The sequence below is a fragment of the Cucurbita pepo genome, chromosome LG01, assembly GCF_002806865.2.
Source record: "Cucurbita pepo subsp. pepo cultivar mu-cu-16 chromosome LG01, ASM280686v2, whole genome shotgun sequence".
Taxonomy (NCBI): domain Eukaryota; kingdom Viridiplantae; phylum Streptophyta; class Magnoliopsida; order Cucurbitales; family Cucurbitaceae; genus Cucurbita; species Cucurbita pepo.
Genome location: NC_036638.1, coordinates 19,270,308 through 19,295,509, shown reverse-complemented (window position 1 = coordinate 19,295,509; position 25,202 = coordinate 19,270,308). Strand labels below are relative to the sequence as shown.

The 25,202-nt window shown below is 36.1% G+C and overlaps 5 protein-coding genes across 8 annotated transcripts; 2 read left to right on the top strand and 3 right to left on the bottom strand.

Moving 5' to 3' along the window:
* The first annotated feature begins 1,224 nt into the window (after positions 1-1,224).
* LOC111796242 (WAT1-related protein At2g39510-like) lies at positions 1,225-3,995 on the top strand. Its single transcript, XM_023679008.1, has 7 exons — positions 1,225-1,514; positions 1,585-1,647; positions 1,736-1,852; positions 2,411-2,651; positions 3,072-3,233; positions 3,309-3,460; positions 3,547-3,995. Exons 1-7 carry the CDS (start codon positions 1,231-1,233, stop codon positions 3,749-3,751), a joined length of 1,224 nt encoding a protein of 407 aa, XP_023534776.1. The 5' UTR covers positions 1,225-1,230; the 3' UTR covers positions 3,752-3,995.
* Positions 3,996-4,844: 849 nt separating this feature from the next.
* On the bottom strand, positions 4,845-5,559 carry LOC111796233. Its single transcript, XM_023678995.1, has 2 exons — positions 5,306-5,559; positions 4,845-5,203 (listed from the first exon to the last, which is right to left on the bottom strand). Exons 1-2 carry the CDS (start codon positions 5,381-5,383, stop codon positions 5,120-5,122), a joined length of 162 nt encoding a protein of 53 aa, XP_023534763.1. The 5' UTR covers positions 5,384-5,559; the 3' UTR covers positions 4,845-5,119.
* Positions 5,560-5,793: 234 nt separating this feature from the next.
* Positions 5,794-8,174, top strand: LOC111796219 (photosynthetic NDH subunit of lumenal location 1, chloroplastic). Of its 2 annotated transcripts, none has more exons than XM_023678986.1 (8): positions 5,794-5,977; positions 6,044-6,143; positions 6,754-6,837; positions 6,910-6,980; positions 7,075-7,197; positions 7,278-7,349; positions 7,451-7,547; positions 7,876-8,174. In XM_023678986.1, the coding sequence occupies exons 1-8, from the start codon at positions 5,921-5,923 to the stop codon at positions 7,977-7,979; spliced, it is 708 nt and encodes a 235-aa protein (XP_023534754.1). In that variant the 5' UTR covers positions 5,794-5,920; the 3' UTR covers positions 7,980-8,174. The 2 variants fall into 2 exon arrangements, with proteins under 2 accessions (XP_023534754.1, XP_023534746.1); XM_023678978.1 differs by having other exon boundaries at positions 5,795-5,977; positions 6,907-6,980.
* Positions 8,175-8,372: 198 nt separating this feature from the next.
* LOC111796191 (ABC transporter B family member 6-like) lies at positions 8,373-17,320 on the bottom strand. Its single transcript, XM_023678937.1, has 11 exons — positions 16,611-17,320; positions 15,652-15,706; positions 15,380-15,555; positions 15,063-15,263; positions 13,794-14,053; positions 13,398-13,708; positions 13,057-13,277; positions 12,610-12,950; positions 11,201-11,994; positions 10,840-11,081; positions 8,373-10,145 (listed from the first exon to the last, which is right to left on the bottom strand). The coding sequence occupies exons 1-11, from the start codon at positions 16,977-16,979 to the stop codon at positions 8,916-8,918; spliced, it is 4,200 nt and encodes a 1,399-aa protein (XP_023534705.1). The 5' UTR covers positions 16,980-17,320; the 3' UTR covers positions 8,373-8,915.
* A 1,644-nt stretch (positions 17,321-18,964) lies between these two features.
* LOC111796201 (fructose-bisphosphate aldolase-lysine N-methyltransferase, chloroplastic) lies at positions 18,965-25,125 on the bottom strand. 3 transcript variants are annotated; one of them, XM_023678949.1, is made up of 16 exons: positions 24,947-25,125; positions 24,714-24,843; positions 24,490-24,626; positions 24,334-24,397; positions 24,131-24,241; positions 23,939-23,998; positions 23,117-23,224; positions 22,646-22,715; positions 22,445-22,485; positions 22,206-22,286; positions 21,840-21,875; positions 20,964-21,047; positions 20,561-20,694; positions 20,151-20,239; positions 19,916-20,064; positions 18,965-19,311 (listed from the first exon to the last, which is right to left on the bottom strand). In XM_023678949.1, the coding sequence occupies exons 2-16, from the start codon at positions 24,825-24,827 to the stop codon at positions 19,171-19,173; spliced, it is 1,419 nt and encodes a 472-aa protein (XP_023534717.1). In that variant the 5' UTR covers positions 24,828-24,843; positions 24,947-25,125; the 3' UTR covers positions 18,965-19,170. The 3 variants fall into 3 exon arrangements, with proteins under 3 accessions (XP_023534717.1, XP_023534734.1, XP_023534725.1); XM_023678966.1 differs by lacking the exon at positions 24,947-25,125 and having other exon boundaries at positions 24,334-24,402; positions 24,490-24,546; positions 24,714-24,792; XM_023678957.1 differs by lacking the exon at positions 24,947-25,125 and having other exon boundaries at positions 24,490-24,546; positions 24,714-24,792.
* Between the last annotated feature and the right edge of the window lie 77 nt (positions 25,126-25,202).

The following is a 25,202-nucleotide window of genomic DNA, read 5'->3' as shown; positions in this document are numbered from 1 at the left end:
TAAATTTATGGAATTTTTTTAATTAAACCCAAAAATTAACAAATTAATAGTAATATAATTTAATTAAAACAATTTTAGAAGAATAATACTCAAATTTTGCATACAAATTTACCAAAATTTCACAACAAATCCATTAGAATTAGCTCAAATTATTGTGGGTGGTCCATTGTTTTTTTTTTTTTTTTTCTTTTAATAAATAAATAGAATATATATTAAATTAAAAAATATATATCTGATAAAAGAAATGGGGTTTTGGTGGTTTGTCCAATGTGCATCTTTATGGAAATGAAGAAATAATTGGAAAATGAGTGCATGTAAAGATCAGCAAATTAAAGATTAAAAAAAAAAAAAGGTGACAATGAAATAATGGATTTGATTAAAGTGAGTAAGGACACTATGTTTTTTTTTTTGTTTTTTTTTTTTAATAAATAAATAAATAAATAGTTGAATTTATTTATATAATTTAAATTATATTATAAAGCAACCGCACACAAGGCTAATTCCTTTAAATGTTGGAATTTAATTAACTTGGAGTATACGCAAAAAGAATAGGGTTAGTGATGATAATGGTCTAATTTTAATATCCAAAAAATGGAGACTTGGAATTGCACTATGGTTTCGTGGAATCGTAGATGTCGTCTACGTCTTTTGTTCTAACCACTTCGTTTCTAGGAATCCAATTCATAGTTGATTATTCGTAGACGATGATTAAGCTTTTTCCAGAAACTATACTATTGACTTTACGAAATCGATATATTCTCGAGTGTGTATTAACATGTATGTTATGGAGAGGTTTTCATACTCAGAAATACACAGATCCTTTTTGGGTGAATGGGGTGATTAAGAAGACACATTTATCCTCCACCATGTGCTTATGGCTCTGAAAGTTGGTGGAGAAAGCTCGATGCTAGTAGCTTATGTAGTTGTCAGGCGGTAGAAAGTTTGCTTCTTTCTCCTCGTCTTTTTTTCAATGGAGTGGAAAGGCTTTCGGCCTCTTTGATTGGTAGGGGCGTGAAGTTCGAACAGTTAAGTTATATTTAGGTTGACAACATGAATAGAGACGTGAGTTGATATTAGAGTTTGGAGTGTAATTTAATAAGATGTTAAAAAAAATTAGGTAAAAGGAACAAGGTTGGATTTGAGCCACGAATGCACGTACCTGAAAAAATAAATATTACATGCTTCTTCTGCTGTGATGTGACCCTTACGTAGTGGTGAGTTTTAGTGGACATGTTTTGTTTGGAAATCCCTCACTATAAAAGGGCCTTTCACAAAGCTGAAAATGGATATCAACTCATTGTCTCCGACGACACCGCCGGAATGGAGCATCCCACCGGAATGTGGACTCAAGCCAGGCCATTTATTGCAGTGATTCTTCAGCAGTTCATCACTGCCGGAATGGTCATCATTTCCAAGTTTGCTCTTAACCAAGGACTCAACCAACACGTTTTAGTCGTGTATCGTTACGCCATTGCCACTGTTGTTGTCGCTCCTTTAGCTCTCGTCTTCGAAAGGTCTCTCTTCTTTCTCCTCTCTCCTCTTTATCTCTCTTTGAGAGAGTTCTGTTAACGGTGTTAATAACAGGAAAGTGAGACCCAAGATGACTTGGTCTGTTTTTGGGAAGATTGTCTTGCTCGGATTATTGGAGTAAGAACTTTTAACCCTTAATCTCAACCGAGCGAAATATTAAATTTAATGTAATCTATCAAGTTAAACTTTTGAATTTGTATCACAGGCCTGCACTCGACCAAAACTTATATTACACGGGCATGAAGTACACTACAGCAACTTTCGCCTCTGCTATGACCAACATGGTCCCTGGTCTTATCTTCCTCCTAGCTTGGATTGTTCGGTAATTTAGTCAAAAGCTTCAATTATATGATTGCGTATTAAATGTTTTGATATTTACTAACCAATATTAAAAACGAAAAAACCTTTTATGATTATGAAATTGGTAATTTCTTATTCTATTGTCGGATATGTCTATTTCATCATATTAAAATACATATGTCTAGCTCAATTAATAAAGTATATGGTCATGGAATCACTTATAAAGAAACACTAAAATATAAATATTGGAATTGAAATATTTTAAAGATTTAGAGACAAAATTAAAGATACAATCTGTTAAAGCATATACAAATGACTAAAAGTTCAGCTAACCTAATGTAATGATTCAAGCTCACCGCTAATAGATATTGTCATCTTTAAGCTTTTCCTTTCGAGTTTTTCCTCAAAGTTTTTAAAATGTGTTTGCTAGGAAGAGGTTTCTACACTCTTATAAAGAATGTTTCGATTTTCACTTCAATCGATGTGGGATCTTACACTTAAATGATATATTATCGACTAAGAGCTAAGAGATGAACTATAGTTCACATAATGAATCCCATCTGTTGTATGTTTTGTTTAGGCTGGAGAAGGTTAACGTAAGGCAGTTGTCAAGCCAGGCAAAGATATTAGGGACAGTGGTAGCGGTGGGAGGGGCTATGATAATGACTATGGTAAGGGGGCCAATTGTGAGCCTGCCATGGACAAAGGACACCCTCCTCCATCACTCTTCTGCAGCTGCAGTCAGCCAGCATGATTTTCTCAAGGGTGCTCTCATGATCACTACAGGCTGCATTTTTTGGTCTGTTTTTACTGTTCTTCAGGTAAAAGTCAATCTTCCATGATATTCAATTCAATCTATGATGATTCGATTTGTAACAGTCTAAACCCACCGCTAGTAGATATTGTCTTCTTTGGACTTCCCCTCAAGATTTTTAAAACGCGTCTACTAGTAGAAACCGTCCACTCCCCTTCAGGACTCAGTCTTCTCACTGACACATCGCCCGATGTTTGACTCTGATACAATTTGTAACAGCCCAAGCTCACTACTAGTCGATATTGTCCTCTTTGGGCTTTCCCTTTCGAGCTTCCCCACAAAGTTTTTAAAACGCATCTGCTAAGGGGAAGCTTCCACACCCTTATAAAGAATGTTTGATTCTCCTCCCCAACCGATGAGAATGTGTGGAATCTCACACGATTGAACACAAATGAGTTTTGATTTCTTAATTTCTTCAATCTTCCAGGCGATTACAGTAAAGGTATACCCTGCACAGCTCTCCCTAACAGCTTTGATATGCTCCACCGGCGCCGTGCAAGCCTCAGTGATAGCTTTGGGAATGGAAAGGCACAATCCTGCTGCCTGGTCATTACATTTAGATTCCACCCTCTTAGCTCCTTTATACAGTGTAAGAAATCATCAAATGAACACAGAATCGGTTTCAAATAGTTTCATACAATTCACAGTCCCCTGTTTCATGTAGGGAATCATGTCTTCAGGGGTCTCATATACTATTCAAGCAGCGATAATGAAAACGAAAGGGCCAGTTTTTGCAAGTACATTTAGTCCCCTAAGCATGGTCATTGTTGCAATCATCAGTTCATTCGCATTATCTGAGATATTATACTTTGGAAGGTAATTAACCTGACTATTCCACAGCCCACCAATGCAGAGATCAGAGTTTGGTGATAATAATCTAAATGATCCTAAATATTTTGCAGGGTTCTTGGAGCAGCTGTAATTATTACAGGTCTTTATCTAGTTCTGTGGGGGAAAATCAAGGATCAGGCTCCATACAAGTCGGATATTGAGAAGATAGCCCCATCCGATCAGAAACGGACTGCCATAACCGACATACCTAAGACTTCAGATAAAGAACTTGTAGTTGATCTTGCTAGAATAAAGACAGTGGATGGTTCTGTTTGATACGAGCATCAAAGAGCAATCATCAAAACTTTCATAAAGCCATTGATGGGGTTAGGAAAGAGTCCATGCAGCCAATTCTATTTCTCTCTGCTTCTGTTTCATTTGGGTGAATTTGGAAGGATGTCTAATATGCTAGTGTATAAATTAGTCAAATTGTAAGGTAGACCCAGGGTCAAATTATTCTGAAGTGGACAACTCCTGATTCTTCATTTGTAATATAACTGAGCTAAATTCCAAAATGCCACTCATATGCCAACTAATTTCTAACTACAACAACAAGTGTAACGGTCCAAGCTCACCATTAGCAGATATTATTCTCTTTGGGCTTTCTCTCTCGAGCTTTCCCTCAAGGTTTTTAAAACGCGTCTGTTAGGGAGAGGTTTTCATCTCCTTATAAAGAATGTTTCGTTCTCCTCCCTAATCAATGTGGGATCTCACATCCACCCCCCATCGGGGCCCAACGTCCTTGCTGGCACTTGTTCCCTTCTCCAATCGATGTGGGACCCTCTAATCCACCTCCTTTGAGGGCCAACGTCCTTTCTGGCACACCGCCTCATGTCCACCCCCCTTCGGGGCTCAGCCTCCTCGCTGGCACATCGTCCGGTGTCTGGCTCTAATACCATTTGTAACCGCCCAAGCCCACCGCTAGTAGATATTGTCCTCTTTTGGCTTCCCCTCAAGGTTTTTAAAACACATCTGTTAGGGAGAGGTTTCCACACCCTTATAGGGTGTTTCGTTCTCCTCTCCAACCGATGTAGGATCTCACCAGAAGAATTTAATAAGGATACTTTCAGAAGAAAAAAAATTGTAACTAAAACAAGGACATGAACTTTGTTCTATGTCAGGGACTGTCTGATGCAGAAAGCAGTAGACAATCCGCACCAACCATAGAGAGAGAGACGCATTGAGGTCTAAATCTTATCCTAATAATCAGCTGAAAGTACCATTCAAGTCAGGTATAAACAAGCTAATCTTGGGAAGCAAGCTGAATTAAACGTAGTTGGAAGAACCAAATGAATTGGAATCCCTACCCAATCGTCATCATCATTGGGCACACAAACACACATAAAAAAGACCAAATAGCTGATCATCCAGATAAGGCGGCATTTCATTCAACAACTACCATCAATATCAGATCGTATGTTTCATAAAACAGCCAAATTAATAAAGCCACTGAAGAAAGAACACCAAATGTACTCATTCATAGAGATCAAAATGACCAAATGTATTGCATTTCTATCAAAACTTAGCAATAAATTTACACATACGGATCCAGCCTAAAAAATTCATTACGAGGAATTAACCCCCGCCGATGCAGCCTCTTTAATGGCAATAGAACTTACAGGAGAAATATATGGAAATGGAGCCTCATTTTTCAGGATCATTTTCTTGATCGGAAGTTCCAAACTTCTGCTTGAAAGAATCCTGCCTCTGCAACCACATCATGTGTCCCTGTACCATAAATTATTCCCCACGCTCAAATCAGCTGAGAGTTCAAGAGGGAAAAGAAAAGCGGTGAAGATAAAAGTTAAACCCTAAAACAGGGAATTGCACCTGGAGAGCTGCGGCCCAAGCAATAAGGAAGGAGGCGAACCAGAATTTCTTGTCCTTGAGAAGATTCTTGACTTCCATCTCTTCAAAACCCTAATCCTGAACCAATTGAGATGTTGGACTGAACTCTCTTCCTTCTTCCAACCGGAGAATTTAGCGCCCACCAGATTTACCTCACAATCTGAACGTCGGTTTGTCGAGTCGACTCTTCATGATTTTCTTCACAGTCGACATGTCGTTTTCTCCCCTGAACGTCGTATTTAGTGGATCTTCATGATTAATTTTTAAATTTTTAAATTTTATTTTTGATATTTTTAATTTTTAAAAAAAATTAAGAGTGTTTTAAAGTTTTTTAATAATTTAGTAAAACAAATATTTAATTTAAAATTGGTATTGATTTAATAAATGCACAACAAATAAATAAATAAATAATAATAATAATAAAATAATAAAAAAAAGACTTTATCGGTTTAAACCTTACAAAATTCGGAAAGGGAGAAAGAAACAACAGAAGAAGAGTGGTCAAGATGACCACAGAAACCCAACCCGATCAGATAGCATTCTAAGTTTCCATTTTTTTTTTTTTTTCCATTTCATGAGAGCTTCTTTGGATCAGATATGGCAGTTTCAACCTCATGCTTGAGTTGGGTTCCGACGTCCGCATCTAATTGGAAGGTTAGTAATTTGATTGACTGATCTTACACAACCCAATTCTTGAATCTCATTATGCTTTAATTCCAGCCGAGGTTGCTTCCTTTCAATGAGCCATCAACAGCTACTTGTTCGTATTCTTCCTGTACTACCGTCATTTGCTCAACTGAGAGAACTTCCCGTGTGGAAAGTAAGACTTGTAGTTCTAAGTTCTTCGGTTGATTCCAATGCTTGAGGTTTTGGTTTTGCTTCTTATGCGATGAAAATGCTCGTTTGGTAATTAATCTGATTGCTTGTTGGTGGAAATTTGTTTCAAATTTAGAGAACTGTGGAATTATATGAGATTTGTAGCTTGCATGCAAGGTGTTTGTAGAAATGTCAAAAACAAAAGGGGCTTCGATTCAAACATGGTGACAACCTATCTAGGATTTAAAATGATATGAATTTACTTAGCAATCAAATGTAGTAGAGTTTGGTAGTTGTTTTTTGAGATTAACCAAGTTGTTCGCAAATTGGCCTAGACAGACATTGATGTTTGAAAAAGAAAAAATCGATGATAACTTCTATGTGACTTCTATGGTTTTTAATAGTGGGATTGTTCTCTCAATAAGTATTTTGATTAAGTTCTGCTTGGAATTTTAGCAAACTTATGACTCACTTCTATGGTTTTTATAGTGGGAATGTTCTCCTAAAATGGATTTTGATTTGTTCTAATTGGAACTTTTCTTTTCTTTCGCTGTTTTCTCAAGCCTAGATTTCCGTAATGACCGTAATATTGTGATGTTGAATATTAACATTAGGTCAATGCAATAGAAGGCCGCTTCTGTTGGGAGTTGGAGCTCTAGCTACAAGTTTATTTGCTGCAACTCCCCTATTTGCTGAAGGTATAAATTCACTTCTCTCTGATAATCTAATGTTGGATTCTAAATTAATTTCGTGGTCTGTATGCGCAGAAGTCCCGAAAAATTATCGAGCATTTGTAGATTCTACAGATGGGTATTCCTATTATTACCCTTCTGATTGGAGGGTAAGAAAAATTCATCCAGGAGAAACATGAGATTTTTCTGTATTAAACCAAAGAATATACTAAAACAAACAATTTTGAAATGTTCCCTGTCCAGGAATTTGATTTTAGAGCACATGATTCGGCATTCAAGGATCGATACCTGCAACTACAGAATGTTAGAGTGAAGTTCATACCAACAGAGAAAAAGGATATCCATGAAGAAGGTTCATTAGATGAGGTAAAGGAATCTTCAATTAAAATCATATTTGATATACTGGAAAGATGTCTGAATAATTAACTCGGACTTGACTCGAGCAGGTTGTTAACTTTTTGGTAAAACATCGATATGCTGCACCAAATCAAAAGGCTACCATATACGACATGAAGGAGGTTTGCATCTTTATCAGTCTCTCCAAATCCATATTTCTATATAGTATTATCTTGAGGTCTGTTTATGGACATCTGGTTGATCTTTTATTTACCTGTTTCAGCGAACGATTGATGGGAAAAATTATTATACCTTTGAGTATAAACTTAGTTCTAGAGCATACTCCCGCACCTCCTTTGCAACCATAGCCGTTGCAAATGGTAAGCTCATATTTTGTACCTTTAGAATTTTGGACCCTTCCATATTTTGATTTATCAGCTCTAAATCCCTTGCTTGTTGACCTAGGATACTTGTTTACCCCCAAGAGATCTTTGGAAAAAATTTCATTCCAACAGAATCAAAGTTAACCAAACTCATTTGATCGACTTGTATATTCTGATGAGTTAATAGGAGCATTGCAAGTTTTTTTCCTTCTTGAATTTAACACGTGGGAGAATTCAAATCTCTAATCATTTAGTCGATGATATATGTCTTAACTGATTGCTATCCTCAGGTTCGGGTTAAAACATTCCTTTTTGTAATATGCAGGTAGGTACTATACTTTGATAGTTGGGGCAAATGACAGAAGGTGGAGAAGGTATCGTGACATGCTTAAAGTGGTTGCCGATTCATTCAGAGTGTTGGATATCTGAGCTGTTTCTAAAGGTCGTAAATCACTCAGTTTCTCTATTTTAAAATTTCCCCTTTCATTTAATATGTAGCACTATTGGATATTGTTGTGTATATAGTTGGTATATAGCTATCTCCCTTGTAAGGTATATCTTTTCGGAGCTAAATTTACTTCCCATTTGTCCACAGATGAAACAAAATTAGAATGCATTAGATTCCATGGGTTTAAAAATTCTGAAACATTCAATAATTTCAAGATCTCAAGAAATAGTAAGATGGTTCTAAAAATTTCCTGTTGATCAACCAAAATACTTGAATGAAAAGGAAACGAGTTCGTTGGGTTAAAAACACAACCAAGATACTTGAATGAAAAGGAAACGAGTTCATTGGGTTAAAACACAACCAAAATACTTGAATGAAAAGGAAACGAGTTCGTTGGGTTAAAACACAACCAAAAAACGAACAGCTATTGATTAATTGTAAACGACGTATTTACAAAGGTTACAGACGTATTCTTCCTCTTCAGCTTCCCAAGATTCCTACGAAGATTCATCATACACAAGAGAGAGGAGTCTTTGAAGTGAAAAATAAAATTTAGAAAATGAAAACCACACCTAGAATTTGAACCCACCCCCTATTCTAATCATTCAATAAACAAATCAATATACCATGGAGACAAACCCAATGGGATTGATGCTTGCCTCCTAAAGAATATGGATCTCTGGCCCCAAGAGAAGGCCCTCTTCTGTCAAACTCCAAAAAGCTCCTAATTCTGTACCCTACTACGTCTGAGCAAAGAAACTACTATTTCTTCTGTCCGATCTGATACCCCTAGCTATGCATGATGAGCTACAAAATCTCTCCGAGGAGTTCTCTTTATCAGAATCTCAAACAGGGCAGATGGAGCTAACGAAGGCAACCGAAAACGCAATGTGTTTTGAACAATCAGATTCCATAACTTAAACAAGTCGATGCTGTCGTAAACCCTTACCAAAATGTGGCTGCATCAAGCGGACGTATAGGCCGTTCTTAGCGACCAAGGAATCGTGAGTACCCTCCTCCACTATTCGACCACCATTTAGTACCACGATATTATCAACGTGCCTCATCATTGCAGCTCTATGGGCAATCAGAATGGTTGTTTTGTTTCCCATGATTAAAGTGTCAAGAGCCTCTTGCACAACCCGACTTGACTCAGATTCGATCGAGGAACTTGCCTCGTCCAACAAAAGGATAGGTGCATTCTTCAATACTACCCGAGCTATTGCAATTCTCTGTTTCTGCCCTGGGGTTAGATCCACACCCCTCATTCCTACATGTGTGTCATAACCATGAGGCAGGCTACTAATGAAATGGTGAGCATTTGCTATTCTAGCAGCCTCTTTCATTTCAGCTTCACTAGCATTGTGCCTTGCATATATAATGTTTTCCCTTATGGTTGTTGAAAAGATTATAGGTTCCTGCTGAACAAGACCTAAATGATTCCTCAACCATCTCAAGTTATAGGTCTTCAAATCTCGACCATCCAACAAAACTTGACCCGCAACGGGGTCATAGAATCTCTCAATCAACGATATTATCGTGCTCTTTCCCGATCCAGAAACACCCACCACTGCCACAGTCTGCCCACCATTAACTTTAAGACTGAAATTGCTCAATACCAAAACTTCGGGACGAGTAGGATAACAGAAATCTGCATTTTTCAGTTCAATGCTTCCATAGACGTTAGGCGGCTTCAATGCCGAGTTATCATCTGGGTCAATCTTTGGTACACGGTCTATGATCTCAAATACCGAAATGAGCGACTTGCGTCGTTTAAGAATATACGGAGCCAACCCAAAAGGTTCCACCAAGGCAAATGTTGCAAAAGAGAACACCATGTACACTTGAAGAGCAATAGGCAGCTCCATAAACCTCTTTTTGACAGCAAATGCAGTGTACCAAAGAAGAAGGGCATTACAGGCAAAGAGCAGAAACTGTGAAAAGCCAAATGCAAAACCAATTGCCATCCCATGAAGGAAGCTCTGCTTAAAAATTTTGTTAAGTTGCAATCTGTAGAGTTCCATAACCTTATTTCCAGCACAGAATGCTACTACGGTGTATATGTTTCTTACTGCATCTTCAAGAACCAAGGATGCTTTCCGGTGCATCTCCTGGATGCCCCTTGAAAATCCAGCAAGCCATAACTTCTGCAGTATTCCACAAAAGAAAAAGGTAATCTTATGTTGAATATGTAAATAATTTTTATTAAGGAAAAATACCTTCTTGGTCCTTAATCTTTTACTATACTTACCATTTACCATTTGGTTCCTAGGTTTCAAAATGTTACGAATTCAATTTAGTTCCATTTCGTCCCTATGTTTCACACGATTTTACATATTTTACATATTTTACATATACACCCTTGAGTTTTCATTAGTACTCATTTTTTGTAATTTATGTTAATTTCTTATAAATTAATTATCGGTGCCCAGCGTCCTTGCTGGCACACCGCCTCATGTCTACTCCTTTGGGGAACAACCACCTCACTAGCACATCGTTCGATGTCTAGCTCTAATACCATTTGTAACGGCCCAAGCCCATCGCTAGCAGATATTGTCCTCTTTGGGCTTTCTCTCTCGGGCTTACCCTCAAGGTTTTTAAAACGCATATGCTAGGGAGAGGTTTTCACACGCACATGAAAACCCTGTCAATTCTATTTCCCCTTTCTTCCTTGGTACTTTCCTCTTCTTTTTTTTTTTTTATATAGTGCGAATGGGTGGCAGATAAAATATCCATGTCCATGAAGTTCACTTAAAAGGTCTGGGCTACCATAAGCTAGCATTTCCTTTGGAAGATAATTTGGAAAGCAAAAAATTGAACTAAAAAGAAAAGAATTCACACCTGTGCAAAGGCAGAAACAGTCAACACTGGCAACGTTGCCAATGCCACAAGTGCCAAACGCCATTGTAGCACCATTCCAATAAGAAGTGCAACAATAACAGCAGCACTATCTTGAATAAATATGGAAAGTCGGTTGCTAAAAGTAGCTCGTACGAATGTAGCGTCATTTGCCAAACGCATGGATAGAGTGTCTGCACTGTTTTCCTCTTCATCAAACCATCCGACTTCATTTCGTAGCATTGCTGATATTTTTTGGGGACAGAATATTAAAAAGGCATAAATCAACGTTAACTGAAATGCATAAACAATTATATTCCATGTAGGGAAAAACTATACAGAAACTAGAAGATAAAACACTCACCTGAAAACATCATTCTCCGAACTCGCTCAGTCATTTTCTCCCCCATTATTCCGAAGTAAAAATGTTGAAGAAAATTGGCAATCACTGTGACAAAGCCCATGCAAGCAATGATCAAGCACCATTTGTCTACTTCATGCTTTAGGCTATGGCCTTCATCCCTTTTGTAATATGCTGTTATTATCAGAGCAATTACATATGCGAGAAGAGGATTGAAAGATCCAAAGATGGCAGCACCAAGACCTCCTAAGACGGCATAAAGCCACTCTGCAAAGCTAAGTTCAGCAAGCCTCCAAAAGGATGGTGACTTTTTATGCTTAGTATCCTTTTCGTCCTTTGCTTTCATTTGAAAGTCATCTGATCGACTGTGCAGTCTACTGAAAGTCTGTGAATGAGAACGTTCACTTTTGGGATCAGATGTTAAGAGAGGTGAAATAGGTGACTCAGGATCTGAACCATTTGACGTTTGACGATTTGTAGATTGAACATCAATCTTTGGTAACTCCGGGAGTCTCATTTCGAAACTGTCCTGCCGCCTGATTGATGGTTCCTTGTCAACAGAAGAATCCAAGATCTGACCATTTTCAGATATCTTTTCAGGAGGGGGGCTAGAAACTTTAGGTGATTCATGAGAATTGTTATAAACACCATCTGTCGACCGTAAAACACCAGGAACCCTCTGAAGAGAGGGTGACTTCATAAATTTAGGGGATGATGGTTCTTGGACACTATGACTCGCAGAAGAATCTTTTTCAAATTGGAAAGCTGAAGTATCCTTGTAATTTCTGACTGGCATCCTGAATGAAGTCATAATATAGAAGCAATTCAGAAGAAATATCCAAAGATATGCAGCAATATAACCTTCAAATTTCTTTTTCCAGATAAGAGACATGACCATCGTTAAAAGATGAAACTGGTAGTATGTATGAAAAGGGAAGATAAGAAATCCAAGCCGCCAAAGAGTTCTAAAAAATGTCCTCCAATTGGAATTCTAAAATAGCAGAATTACATTTACAATTAACAACTATCTTGATCAGGTCTTTAGGTTTCTTTTGGCTCTATCATTTTTTAGTGGTATCTTTGTTTGCACTTTTGCATTATTTCCATCTCTTATCAATGAAAGCTTGATTTCTATCAAAACAAATAAACAAACAATTAACAATCGTGCTCATCTGAGGAAATTTTGGAGAACTCGGCTAAAATTTCTTTTGTAGTCGATAAAGGTGAGGAGGGGATTTAAACCCGAGATGGGGGTTGCATTCTAGTAGGTGATTTTTTCGAGTTGAGCCATCAATAGAAGAAAATTTTGCTGCAGTTGATCAGAGGACTCCAACAGCAGAAAATAAAAAGGCTGGATTTCGAAAGAATATATGACAGATGGAAAACATATAATGCTGGACTCTTAATTATACCTTCTGGGAAGCTTTGCGGCTTCTTCACACTTAAGAAGTTCAGTGTAAAGACCATCAAGGCTCAACAATTCATCATGAGTGCCCATTTCAACAAGTTGGCCCTCCTCCATCACAGCGATGTAGTCTGCATTCCGTATTAGGCTAAGCCGTCGAGCTATAATTATTGTTGAACGTCCCAGCATGAGAAGATCAAGAGCAGCTTGCACAGCTTTTTCAGCCTCAAAATCAAGACCACCAGTTACCTCATCAAGCAGCAGAATAGATGGATTTAAAAGCACCGCTCTAGCAATTGAGAGTTTTATTTTCTGCTCCTCCATCAGTTCGATTCCAGCCCTTCCTACCTGATGATTGAGTTTTTAAAAACTAAAGAACAATGGGGGAAGTTGAACTCGTAGGACAATAAATGAGAGAATTCGTAATCATATCTTCACATGACTTTTGGTTTACCTGTGTGTCATATCCTTTCTCAAGAGAGCTAATAAACGTATGTGCATGAGCTATTTTAGCAGCTTCTTCAATTTGGTCAAGAGTTGCATTTCGCCCATATGCAATATTATCTCGAATGCTCAAACTTAGCAAGGCGGGTTCTTGTGTCACTAATCCTATCTGACTTCTTAGCCACTCTAATTTTAGGCTTTTTATATTTTCTCCATCCAAAAGAACTTCTCCTGCAGCAAAAAATAAGTTGATAGTTTGAGGAGCTAAGAAACATCTCAAGTTTCACTTTCATTAAAGTCCAAGGAAAGGATTATAAGGAACCAAGAGAAGCAAGAACACGAATTTTGTACCTAACGTTGGATCATAAAACCGCTCCATCAGTGGGATTATACTGCTTTTTCCAGATCCATTTCTCCCAACAAGTGCCACAGCTTTTTTTGCAGGCACGGTAAGGTAAAATCCACTCAAGATGGGAATTTCAGGGCGAGATAGATAGCTGAAATATACATTACGAAATTCAATATTCCCTTGAATGGAAGATGGAGTGACTCCATCCTGATTACTTCCAGATGACGATCGACTTATCATCTCAAAAAGTCTATAAGCAGCTATTCGTCCTTGGTCAAATGAATAAAAGTTCGTGGCAGCTTGGTTTAGCCCTCTACAGATAAATAATATACATAAGGAGAAGTGGGAGGATGAGACGAGAATTTCAATTTTGAAGAAAAAATGAAAACCACACTTACAGGCCACTCAAAATTATAGAAAATAGTGCTGTTATAATCTCTCCTCCATGAGCTTTCTGATGTGTGACCAAGAACCTCCCAACCCAAAGTTGCAAAGCACAGGAACATATTGCAAGCCCATATGTGAATCCAAGCCCAAGACCTTGCACAAGGCTGATCAATATACCATATCTCAGAGTTGCTTGTAACGATGTTGCATAAGAATACTTGGCTAGTGTTTCATTTGTGAACGCATACAGCGTCCTGGCATAAGAGACTGCCTGCATAACATAGGTTCAATACTCATTTCAAAACAATGGAAATCACACATTTTCCCAAATTCTACCCAATATGTAATATTTAAATGAAGAAAAGGATCACAGTTTTGCAGATCATAAAATCAAGTCTTGCACCTTTTTTTCTAAATTTCCACACATACTTCAAAAAGTAAGAAAGATTATTTGCTACATTGCAGTCCTCAAAAATGTATAGTATCTCACAAGAAGCCCGGAAATAGAATCTAGAGCGCCTTGTCATCCACTATCCACTTCCTAGATGGCCAAAAGCTTCAAAAAAATTATTTAACATTCTTTTGCTATAATAAGCGTCTGGCCTTTGTTTTAAAGAAAATCATGGAATAATTTGGTTTACTTCTAATATTCTATTATGTCTATCTTTGGGGGTATGCAAATGAAGGTGTTGATGCCTTTTGCATCAGCTGATCGAAAACCATTTTTTTTAATCTATGCCACAAGAAGAAATGGATAGCCATCTAAATCCTCTCTCCACAATTTTTGCATATGTTTCTTCCTAATAATATATTTTCTCACCCTCCCCCTTCAAACTTTGACTGTTCTCTCCCATGATACCCTTTTACCCAACTCCCCCCTTGCCCCCTCATCCCTCTCCTCCATCTCATGCTCCCACTATACCCCCCATTATAGGTGTAATTTGTAGTATCCAAGCTGAGAATAAATGATATCTATTACTCAGCTTGAGGGGAGTGTCGAAGGATATTTGTGTAATCCCGTTTAGTTAGATTTATTGTGAACTAGTAACTGGAAATTTAATGAGATTTATCTTATCTTGTTACCTATTATCTAGATCTAGGAATTTAGACTATCTATCGAATTAGATTCTATGAAAATAAATAAGGAAGACAGTAATCTAATTTAGACTTGCAACAGTATTAACAATATTAGAAGTGCAAAATACTATAAGTTTCCTGATATTGTAGGGGGTACGAACCATATCCCCTGAAACAATGAAGGAAAGAAAAAAATAACGCACCTGCTCTGCAATGCTAGCAGCTTCAGCATATGCGTCTTGAATATTTTCAGCAAGCCTGTGAAGAAATATATTTGATATTCCTCCAGCAGCAACTATGAAAGGACCAGTGCCTAAAGTTATGAGAGCAATCTGCCAGCAGTTAATAAATCCAATGACAAGGCCACTGAAGAATGTAGCCATATTGTGTATATAGTTTCCAACCTAAAAAGAGTGCAAAAATGACAAGAATGGTCATAAAAATCCCATTGAATACATAGAAGAGGAACAAAATAACACAAATTATAATTCTCAAGCCCTAATGGGAGGCCAGAACATACTTTTTCACTGAGAGCAGACTGAATGAGCAGCACGTCACTCAGTACTTGGCTCACAATATCCCCATTGTTGCCATATGTATCAAAGAAACTCATATCTTGATTAAGTAACACTTGAACATATCTGGATCTAATGACAGCAGTCTGCCTTTCACCAGTCAGAATCCAGCATGAAACCTCTATCACACAGACAAGTTAGTTGATTGCCAATAAAATCAACTTAAATATGATAGGGAATTTCGGATAAAGAAACATTCAATAACATTAGATCTTACCAATCCAACCAGCAACAAAAACACCAATTGCAATATAAACAACTCTTAAAGCAAGCTGCAAAGAAATGAAATCCAAACAAAAAATTTAGCATTTCTCACTAATTCTGACACGGGCATTTTCTAAGCATATAGGATTTACAATTAAAAGAATTAATGTGTTTAAGTATGAAATTCCAGAGACTGAGATTAACAAAAGTAGAATATGAATGCAAGCAAAAGGAATGCTTCTAACACACGTTAGTCCCTACATACGCCATGTCTTTAATATATGTAGAGTCAAGCACCTAAGTTACAAGTTAATTAGCCTTGGATCCACTACAAGGCGTTCCCATAAGAATGAGTTGCAGCAATTCAGCATTTATACTTCTAAAGTAAAAGGTAGATAGATACACTCCAATCAACTGATTGTGATGATGAACAGAATACGAGGATTAAGAATACACCTTAGACATCTAACATAGCTTGAATTATTTAACATTCCTATAAATTGTGCAATAATTGAGCTAGGAACGGAGTAAAAGCACGAATTTTCGTGCCACTAGAATTGAAAATGAAACAATTTTGGTCATAAATTTACAGCTACATCAAGATTTAGCTTGCTGGTAATATTCAATTCACTTTGTAATATTCAGAACACCCAGCTAGTTACACAAGTGAATAGAAAAGGAAATGGTATATCTAAAAATGGGAACTATTATTTCTAGTAAAAGAATAAAATTTCCAAATGAAGGATTCTCTTAGTCCTACTACGAACGCAAACCAATCAAGAACAAAAGAGAACCACTCCGGAACGTATATTCTAAGCCCAGCCACCTTGACCAAGAAAATTGGCTCTGAAAAAATCCATTTCCGGCACTTCAACCTTCAAATTTAGCAATTCCGGCAGAAACAAACACAGCAATCACCACATGCACACAATAAATCCCCAGAAGAAGGTTTTTCGAGAATCAGTTACTGACCTCCCTAAATCTTTCATACTGCTGTTCGTGAGGAATCCTCTGCACATGGACAATCTTAGCAAAGTAATGAAGATAAATGACCAAAGCAGTACCATGTGCTGCAGCGGCAATCGATCCAACAACCATGAGAGTCCAATCAAGCCGGTCGGCACACGCAAAGAGCCGCGAAAACGGCACAGCAGCAGGAGGCGGCTCAATCTCCTCAGGCTCCTCCATCTCCTCCGACTCCTCAATCCTCTCGCCAGTAGGGTCATTACCCGGGTCAAGGTACGGAGACGGAGATTCCGGCGGCTCCGATACCTCAGAGACAGGAGTCAAGGGTTGTATATGAGGTGGAGACCACCCAAACAACCCCCGAGAGATCATCATCTTGAAGAAGAAACCTAATCCCCTCCCTCACCCTCCGTCAACTCCAAAGCAGAGAAAACAAAAACCCTGATTCCCCCTAAATTTAGCCACAGATCTGCTAAATTCAGAGGAATTTTTCCGAGTCCCAAAGAAATATACGAAGAATTGTTCCTGTTTCTGGGATTTCAGTATCTCCCTCACCTCTTCTTCTTCTTCTTCTTCCTTCGTTCCCCTCCTCCGAGGAAGTGTTCTTGTTTCCTTTTTTTTTCAGTTTTTTTTTTTTTTTTTTTTTCCTGGAGAGCACAAAAAAATAGTTGTTGCAGGTGGGTAAGACTGAGTCAGATATGGCGGAGATAGCAGGCAAATACTTGACTCACCCAAAGTATCACCAAAATAACAAACATTAATAATAATAATTATTATTATTATTATTATTTCCCTTTTGCCCTACTTTTAACGGTCAAATTTATCCTCATTGCCGTTTGTTTTAATTTTGCTATGAAATTATTAAAAAAAATTGATTCTCATGTGGCTTAGGTTAATTTGGAATTTAGCCCCTACATTATAGATTTTATTTCAATTTTTGTCCCTTATCATTTTGAAACGTCTCTTTTGTCCCTTTTAATTTAGCCAAGTGGCAAAAATTCTCTCTGTTATTTACACTATAAATATATTTACTCGATTAATTAAGTGCATTCTGGTTTCAACCATAGTAAAAATGTAAAAAGAAAAAAATGATTTTCATAGGAGTATATTTATGAAATTTTATCACGTTATTGAAATTAAATTAACACGTTTAGAACACAAAAAAAGCATAAGAGTCTCACCTTAGATCATTATAACCAAATTTAAATTTTAAGACAAAATAATGAAATTGAATTAAGGTAGGTACAAAATGACGAGAGGTTCTAATCTTTATCAACACATTAATTAAATAAATAATTAATTAATTATATAACAATTAAAAACAAATTTAATTTTGTAGGAAGATTCGGTATTTCAAAAGGATATTTATGAGCCCAAAAGAAAAGGGAAAAAAACGGTATATCACTCTCAAATTGTCGATATGAAATCCAATGAACTTGTAAGGTGATGACACGTGGCGAACTGGTGAAACCAGTGGTGAGATTAGCAAGAGGGATGGAGGGAGACATCATTGAACTTTCTCTCTCTCTAAAAAAATGACAGACCATTTTCTCTGTGTTCGCCATTTTTTATTGAGTGATTAAATTATGGGTTTGTGGGTTCGACCAAGTTGTTAATATGTGTTGGATTGGGTCTTTAACAAAACATTTTAAAATTTAAAAGGAAAAAGGAAAAAAGAAAAAGGCAAAAGTGGGTTTTTTTCACCTTTTTTTTTCCTTCTAAAAAAATAAGGAGGAATGGATAGTGACATGTCAATTTTTAAAAACAAGAGAAGAAATAATATTTTGTATCTAATTGAATTCAAACTATAGAAAAAAAATAGATTAATCGAAGTCATTATTGTTTAATTGAGTTACTTTTTTTGGAAAAATCAATATTGTTTATACTTAGTGTGTGTGTGTATATATATATATATATATATAATTGATGTAGACAAAAAAAATTAATTATACAAAGTTACCATAATAATGATCAAACATATACTTTTGAAATATTTTTTTTTCTCAAAAATGAAAAAGGAAAATGGAACTCAAGGGCAAAATTGTCTACTCAAAGATGAATAGAATAACGTCGGTATATATTACAAATGATAAAATTATAAATATAGTTATCTAAATATGTACAACATATTCTCGAGATAATCAATCAATCAATTATTAACCAAAAAATAATATATATGAAATATGGAAGACAATTATAAAAAGCGAAATGAATACTAATTAGCATATGAGCAAATAAGTAAGAACAATGAAAAGATTATGCTAATTAATTCTACAAGGAATTAAAAAGATTAGGCTTAATTAATTATCTAAGGAATTGAACCACAAAAAAAAAAAAAAAAAAAAAAAAAAAAAAAAAAAAAAAAAAAAAAAAAAANGATTATTTGACCATTTATTTTTCTATAAGCACTTTTCTTTTTCCTATAGCTTTTGGGTATGTTGAAAGTGATAAGGGCTCCACCTAAAAATACTCTGTTTCAACTAAGAACACCTCAACATATTAAAGCTCTTAGGTACCAATAATAAATAATGCCTCCATTATAATATACTTTTAGTGGTGAATCGATCTAAATGGTGTCGCAATAATTGTTCAGCCAAGCAGTAGCAAACTTAAGGATGCGAAGCTCACCAGTCAGGAGATGTTGGGCCATTAGCCTTCGTTGTGCCATCTTTTTGCACGAACATGGGGAATCAACAGGCCACAGTGCCTACATGCCCGAGATACAAGAAGATTTAGATAGCCCAAGTAGTACACAAGAACATGATAACCCATCATTCATATTAGTATCTCAATCTACAACATGTTGAGGATCGTTGGGAGTGAGTCCTATGTTGGCTAATTTAGAGAATTATCATGAGTTTATAAGTAAAGGAATACATCTCTATTGGAATGAGACTTTTTGGGAAAGCCCAAAGCAAAGCCATGAGAGCTTATGGTCAAAGTAGACAATATCATACTATTGTGGAGAGTCGTGATTCCTAACCCAACAAAAAGCAATGCAAGAATATGATAAACATTTGAGAGAGAAGAAAAACACTTCATTAGAGAGAGATTTTTGCCAATATTCTGACCAAGAAATTGGAATCTAGTATGATACATGTGTTGCATATTATCACATAGCCCATTTGCAAATAACAGATTGATTTATAGGTTAGTTGTTCTTGTTACGCAGATGAGCATGAAGAGGCCAAAATTGAGAAGATACTAATTGTTAAAAAGAGGACAAATGGTTAGATGAATTACATTGGGACTAAGCAATGGAATTTAGAAGAACTTTCAGATGAACAGGTTCATATTAGAGCGCAAGTTACCTCAATAGATGCCTCATACTCTTCAACATGTAGTTTGAATTGAGAGAGCAAGATTTGATGTGCTTCAACCTCTCTGTTGACGTTCTTCAATGGAATTCGAGCCAGCCGACCGTCGCCATTAGCAGCTTCAGTACACAAGTCATTTAACTCTACATGTTCAACAAGGACAAAAAAGATATCATACCCAAGCCATGCCGATGCAGAAATGGGAATTAAGAAAAGGTGAGGTACAAACCCTGAGGACTAGTGCAAGATAAAATACGAGCAAATGCACGAAGTGATTGCGGAAGACCTCTCCCTTTCCCAGTGGCAGATCTCACTTCCCTGATGGTACATAAAAGTTACCTTAGTTATAGCAGCTATGGTCAAGATACTAAATATGTGTTTGTGTGTGCGTGCGTGCGTGTATATATATATCTATGTATGTATGTTTCAGTCAAGATACTCTAGTTATTATGCATAAATTTGTTTGTGTGTGTTCTGAAAAAATAAATCTTTACTTCTTACAGCCACGCAAACATGATGTAACAAGCACAAAAAAAAGTGAAGAATTAAGAACCATTTAGATCAACCTAGTCGATGAAAAATATGAAAAATAGCCATGTCCTATTTTTCAATGCGACTAGTTTTTTATAAGATACCAACCTGATAGTAAAAGAATTCCCAGGGAAGTAAATGCCGTTTACGTATTTAGTAGTTGAGGTGCAACTTCTTTGCCAAAGTTCCAACTTTCTTCTCGCCAAAGGATCATCTTCAACTGTTTTAACCTGGACCAGGACCTAAGTATGCCATATTTCCATGTAAACTATGGAAAATTCAACATTCAAATAAGCCAAAAATAACAAAGAAGATTGTCTGGGTTTGTTGTTTTTAAAATGAAAGGATCGTCAACTAAGATCACACTAAATCATAAAAGGGAATTCTAATATGTTGAAAGTATCATCATAATGGAATTATAATAATGCTTAAATTTTTTTAAATAATAATACAACAATATTGTTTCTCCATTGCATTGGTAGCTTCCTTCTATCTAAATTGCCATACAAACCTGATCGTGAATGTTGTAGGTAAGTGCAAACCCAAAGTCCAACATCAACGTAGAATTTGAATATTTTCCGTATCTTATTAGCACCTGGACGATAGCACAAGTGAATTGCAGAGCAACAAAGTCAAAAGTATTATATCAACAAGGAATGTATCATTCTGGTTTGCAATTACATAAAATCAAAGCACAAAAGTCAGTAAAGCATGTAACATTGTGTGTCATGTATGGATCATATAGAACCAGAAACAATATGCAAACAATGAATTGACAATTAGAGTTCAAACAGAAACTTTCAACAAAGAAATTTGTAGATCCATGTTTCCAACTTCTCCAGTGCACGTAGATTTCATAAATACATGTAATTAACAATGATAAGCTAGTGCATGTCAAATTTTAGCTTATTTTAAATTTTCGGAATTTTTATTACTTTCATCTAATAAAATTATTGATATTATGAAGTTTCATTAATTATTTTATTTTTTAAAGTTCCTTTTATCGGTTTCTAACACTTAAAAATCTTTATATTAACTAAAAACTCTGATATCTAAATTATAGAAAATATATTTTAAAAATATTGAAAAATCTACTCTTTTTAATATATGAAAACTATATATATATGCTCATACATAGTTCGGTTGGCTCAATAATAAGTCTATTGGACCGGCACAACGAGCGGAACCAAATCTAGCTCAAGGCCGGCTCAATTTCCAAAATGGTGATCCATATCCAATCAAATGAATAAATGGGCTAGGTTGGACTAGACTGGTCAAACTTTGACTTTGGGTCAAGCTTGGGTTGGGCTTGGACTAGCCTTTGGACTCTGGATCCATTGATGAGGTTGATATTTATTTGAAGCTGAAAATAAAAACGAAAACTTACATGTTCTCCAGGGGCATAATCACGATCAGCAATGACCTAGACAGAAATGTCGAAACTTGAAAGTCAGAAGGAATTTAGTTGGGAAAAAAACTATAATAAGTAACCAATAAAACAAACTAATGATGTCTATTACAAAAGGAATTGTTGGCTTGAAGACAGAGGTTATTACAAAGCCAGAGCATATATCGAAGGCACGGTAGTTCCGTGTTAACTAAGAGTTTAAGAAAATTTCATGATGTCCAGAAAGTGTACAACTTCCACAAATGTAGCACATCTCAAGTTCAATCTCTTATCTTCCGGAAAACAGGATGTATATGTATATATATATATATATATATATATATAGCAAGAGAAGGAGAAGGGGACCTCAGAGAGCTGTTTGTCATCATCATTCAATACCAGTGATTTTGATGCACCATCATGATTTAAAAAATCTGCAAATGGAATCTGTCAAACATATTAAATTACAATTTCAATTACAGTAAGTTCCTTTTTGTAGTACAAAAATTGCTAGAGCTCACTAAGAACATATGCAACCAAATAAAAACTTTAGATGTACTATATAGAATAGAAAAGAAATATCATGTCTTCGAACAAAAGAATACCAGAGAGTCACCCTTTGTGCTTCTCCATGCTCTAGAAGTAACTGTGAAAGTCAACAGGAAAACAGTGAAACGTCGTAATAATTCTTTTAAAAAGAATTGCATACTAATAGTATCCCAAACTGTTTAACTACACTAGAAGGGGCATTAAAAAAGGAAGACATCACCACTGATATAGCTTCCTTCTCAACAGAATTAACATACCAAGAGCATAAGCATGCATGAAATCATCGCAATTGATGCTATCAATAATTTCAGGGAAGGTTTCCAGAGCCTGAAATAACATTGGGGAGTAAATATAGTTAACAACATGGTTTAATAAAAGGCTCTTTTGTATGCAATAGGAAAAATATTTACAGCCTTCTTTTGTTTTCAACATGTCATATAATATCGAAATTCCTAGACTAGGATGCCATTTTCCAAATTTGTAACTTAAAATCACCAACAAAGTTCATGCCATAAAATAAAGAACTTATTAATGAAATGATATGATATACTTGGTTTTATCAGGATAGACTAAAAAGTTTATCACGTTCGTAGTTAATTGAAAGTTAATTATTATTGAACTAGTTAACAAATACCTTGAATATAACATCCCAACAGCAAATCAGAATTGCAATCCGGTTTTAAAATTCCAAGCTATACAAAAATTATTAGCTGAAGCAAAGCACTAACTTGCTTGATTGCCAAAAACTCCCTTTCAATTTGTGATCTTTGATTAAGTGATTCCTCGTACAAAGAGCTTTTACGAATCATCTCCAACTCTCTTTCGCTCCAAAAAATCTACAAAAACTCAAAAGACATAAGAGTTAGAGCTAAGTCGTTGTCCATGAATATTTTCAATTGAATGTCAAACGTTATTAAATTGAAAGCTTAGAAATTTTCATCAGCTCAATGCTAAAAAAAAAACAAGCTAAATGAAAAAGAAGAAAAATGGCTGCCGAATCCCCTCCCCAAACTACCCCCCNGCCATGATGACCAATATTGTAATGTAACCTTTTAAGAGAAGGTGTAGAATAAAATATAAATGAATTGATGTTATATGAGGAAGAACATACAAAACAGAAAATGATTCAAGGTAATGTTAATAAATTCTTGCATGCCCATAAAGAATAAATTCATTCAAGAACAAGTAAGCAAAAGTGTCTTTCCCACTACATCCACAGAATAGCCGCAAAATCTTTATCCAGAGAATTTTTAACTTCGCCATATGGATAATTGACGCAATTTATTCCACAAGTCACTTTCTTTTTTAGTTTTAACAATATTTTGGAGTGAGAGGATTCGAACCTCTGACCTCTTGGTCAAGAGTACATGTCAATTATCGTTGAGCTATGCTCACCTTGGCCACGAGTCACTCATTTGATCTAAAATAAAATAACATTTGGCTCAATACTTACCCAAGCTGAGTAAACATGTAATCAAATTCATTCTATCAACCACGGCAACATGAAATTGGTTGTTTCTGCGCATAAAAGGAATAGGCAGAGTACTAACTGTGTTATGCATTTCCCATGGTTTTGGAAGTCGGATAATGTAAGGAGCCCATTTAGAATCCTACCAAGAAATAACAAGTTTGAATATCAAAACAAAACATCTCAATTAATTTTCTTGTTCGAGCTAGTAGCAAAGTTGAATGCAAAGATAGCTCTCATCTTTTAAATAACAAACATAACCCCGAATCCTTACCGAACCCAATTTCTGTTCAAGTAGAATCACAAGAGCAACCTTGGCAACGTTTCCAATCTCATCGCCTAACAGATCTCTAATAGGCGAAGGAAGCATATCAGGTGAGATTTGCTGCAAAGAAGAATGAAAGATATCAATCATCTATATTCTAAATACTTTCCAAGAGTACTATGAACTTCATCACGAAGCAATTTACACCATACCACATGGAAAGGAACCTTCAAAATGCAATCTCCAGCCCGTATAGTCTCAGACGCGAACAAAAACCTGAACTTAGCAAAAGAAGAACGATCTTGGATTGAATTGATTAAACCTCATATGAATGTAATGGCTGAAATCAAAGAAGCCTGTTGAATTACCTGCCAATCTCAGATTTCCCAATAGAAAGCACTGATGAAATCCTCGTATTTGATTTTCTTTCCAACCACGGTAAAAACACATCATCAGTTTCAGTAGTACTCAAAACGTTATCCACAAGAAGACTGTTGGATGATATCTAATTTTGGAATGAGGAAGTGACATTAGCAAGCATTCAATATTCCAGGTGCACATGCTCAACGTATCAAACGCAATAACAATATACCTCAAGTTGAGAAGAGGTTAAAAAGCGGGCATTGAAGTGGAAAGCATGAGAAGTAGAAATCGTTGGAGATGTCCACCATCGCCATACATTGGTGAATCGAGTTCCCAATAGCATTTATGAGCTCGAATGTCTGTATTAGTACAAACACTCACAAATTTTCAATACATATTGTCTAAACTTCACGAATTTCATCAAATCATAACTCGCAATTAAGAGTGATTGAACTGCATTACCTCGCACAAAAGCTGTGTTGCTCCGATGGCGGCAAAAAATGGTCGAAGAGTGAGAGAGAAGCTCTGCAACTTCCTGTTCTAGCGGCAAACTTTCAATTTCACTTTAGGGATTTCCTTTTTGAAGGCGTTCGAATTTCATATTGGAAATTTCCTTGTCGAAACTACAGAAATGGGTCCGCCATGACTAGATCTTGACAAATAACAAAAAATATATATATATATATATATATATATATATTAATTTAATTCGAGTCTT

Coding starts and splice junctions, on each gene's coding strand:
- LOC111796242 (XM_023679008.1), top strand. CDS start 1,231: ATGTTTTGTTTGGAAATCCCTCACTATAAAAGGGCCTTTCACAAAGCT. Junction 1,515..1,584: donor TTAGCTCTCGTCTTCGAAAG/GTCTCTCTTCTT, acceptor TGTTAATAACAG/GAAAGTGAGACCCAAGATGA. Junction 3,234..3,308: donor TCTTAGCTCCTTTATACAGT/GTAAGAAATCAT, acceptor TGTTTCATGTAG/GGAATCATGTCTTCAGGGGT.
- LOC111796191 (XM_023678937.1), bottom strand. CDS start 16,979: ATGATGATCTCTCGGGGGTTGTTTGGGTGGTCTCCACCTCATATACAA. Junction 15,707..16,610: donor AGTATGAAAGATTTAGGGAG/GTCAGTAACTGA, acceptor ATTTCTTTGCAG/CTTGCTTTAAGAGTTGTTTA. Junction 14,054..15,062: donor CTGCTAGCATTGCAGAGCAG/GTGCGTTATTTT, acceptor TATGTTATGCAG/GCAGTCTCTTATGCCAGGAC.
- LOC111796233 (XM_023678995.1), bottom strand. CDS start 5,383: ATGGAAGTCAAGAATCTTCTCAAGGACAAGAAATTCTGGTTCGCCTCC. Junction 5,204..5,305: donor CTTGGGCCGCAGCTCTCCAG/GTGCAATTCCCT, acceptor TTTATGGTACAG/GGACACATGATGTGGTTGCA.
- LOC111796219 (XM_023678978.1), top strand. CDS start 5,921: ATGGCAGTTTCAACCTCATGCTTGAGTTGGGTTCCGACGTCCGCATCT. Junction 5,978..6,043: donor CGTCCGCATCTAATTGGAAG/GTTAGTAATTTG, acceptor CTTTAATTCCAG/CCGAGGTTGCTTCCTTTCAA. Junction 7,350..7,450: donor CCATATACGACATGAAGGAG/GTTTGCATCTTT, acceptor TACCTGTTTCAG/CGAACGATTGATGGGAAAAA.
- LOC111796201 (XM_023678949.1), bottom strand. CDS start 24,827: ATGCTATTGGGAACTCGATTCACCAATGTATGGCGATGGTGGACATCT. Junction 21,876..22,205: donor ATGACAAACAGCTCTCTGAG/GTCCCCTTCTCC, acceptor ATTTCTGTCTAG/GTCATTGCTGATCGTGATTA. Junction 21,048..21,839: donor ATTATGCCCCTGGAGAACAT/GTAAGTTTTCGT, acceptor GCTATCGTCCAG/GTGCTAATAAGATACGGAAA.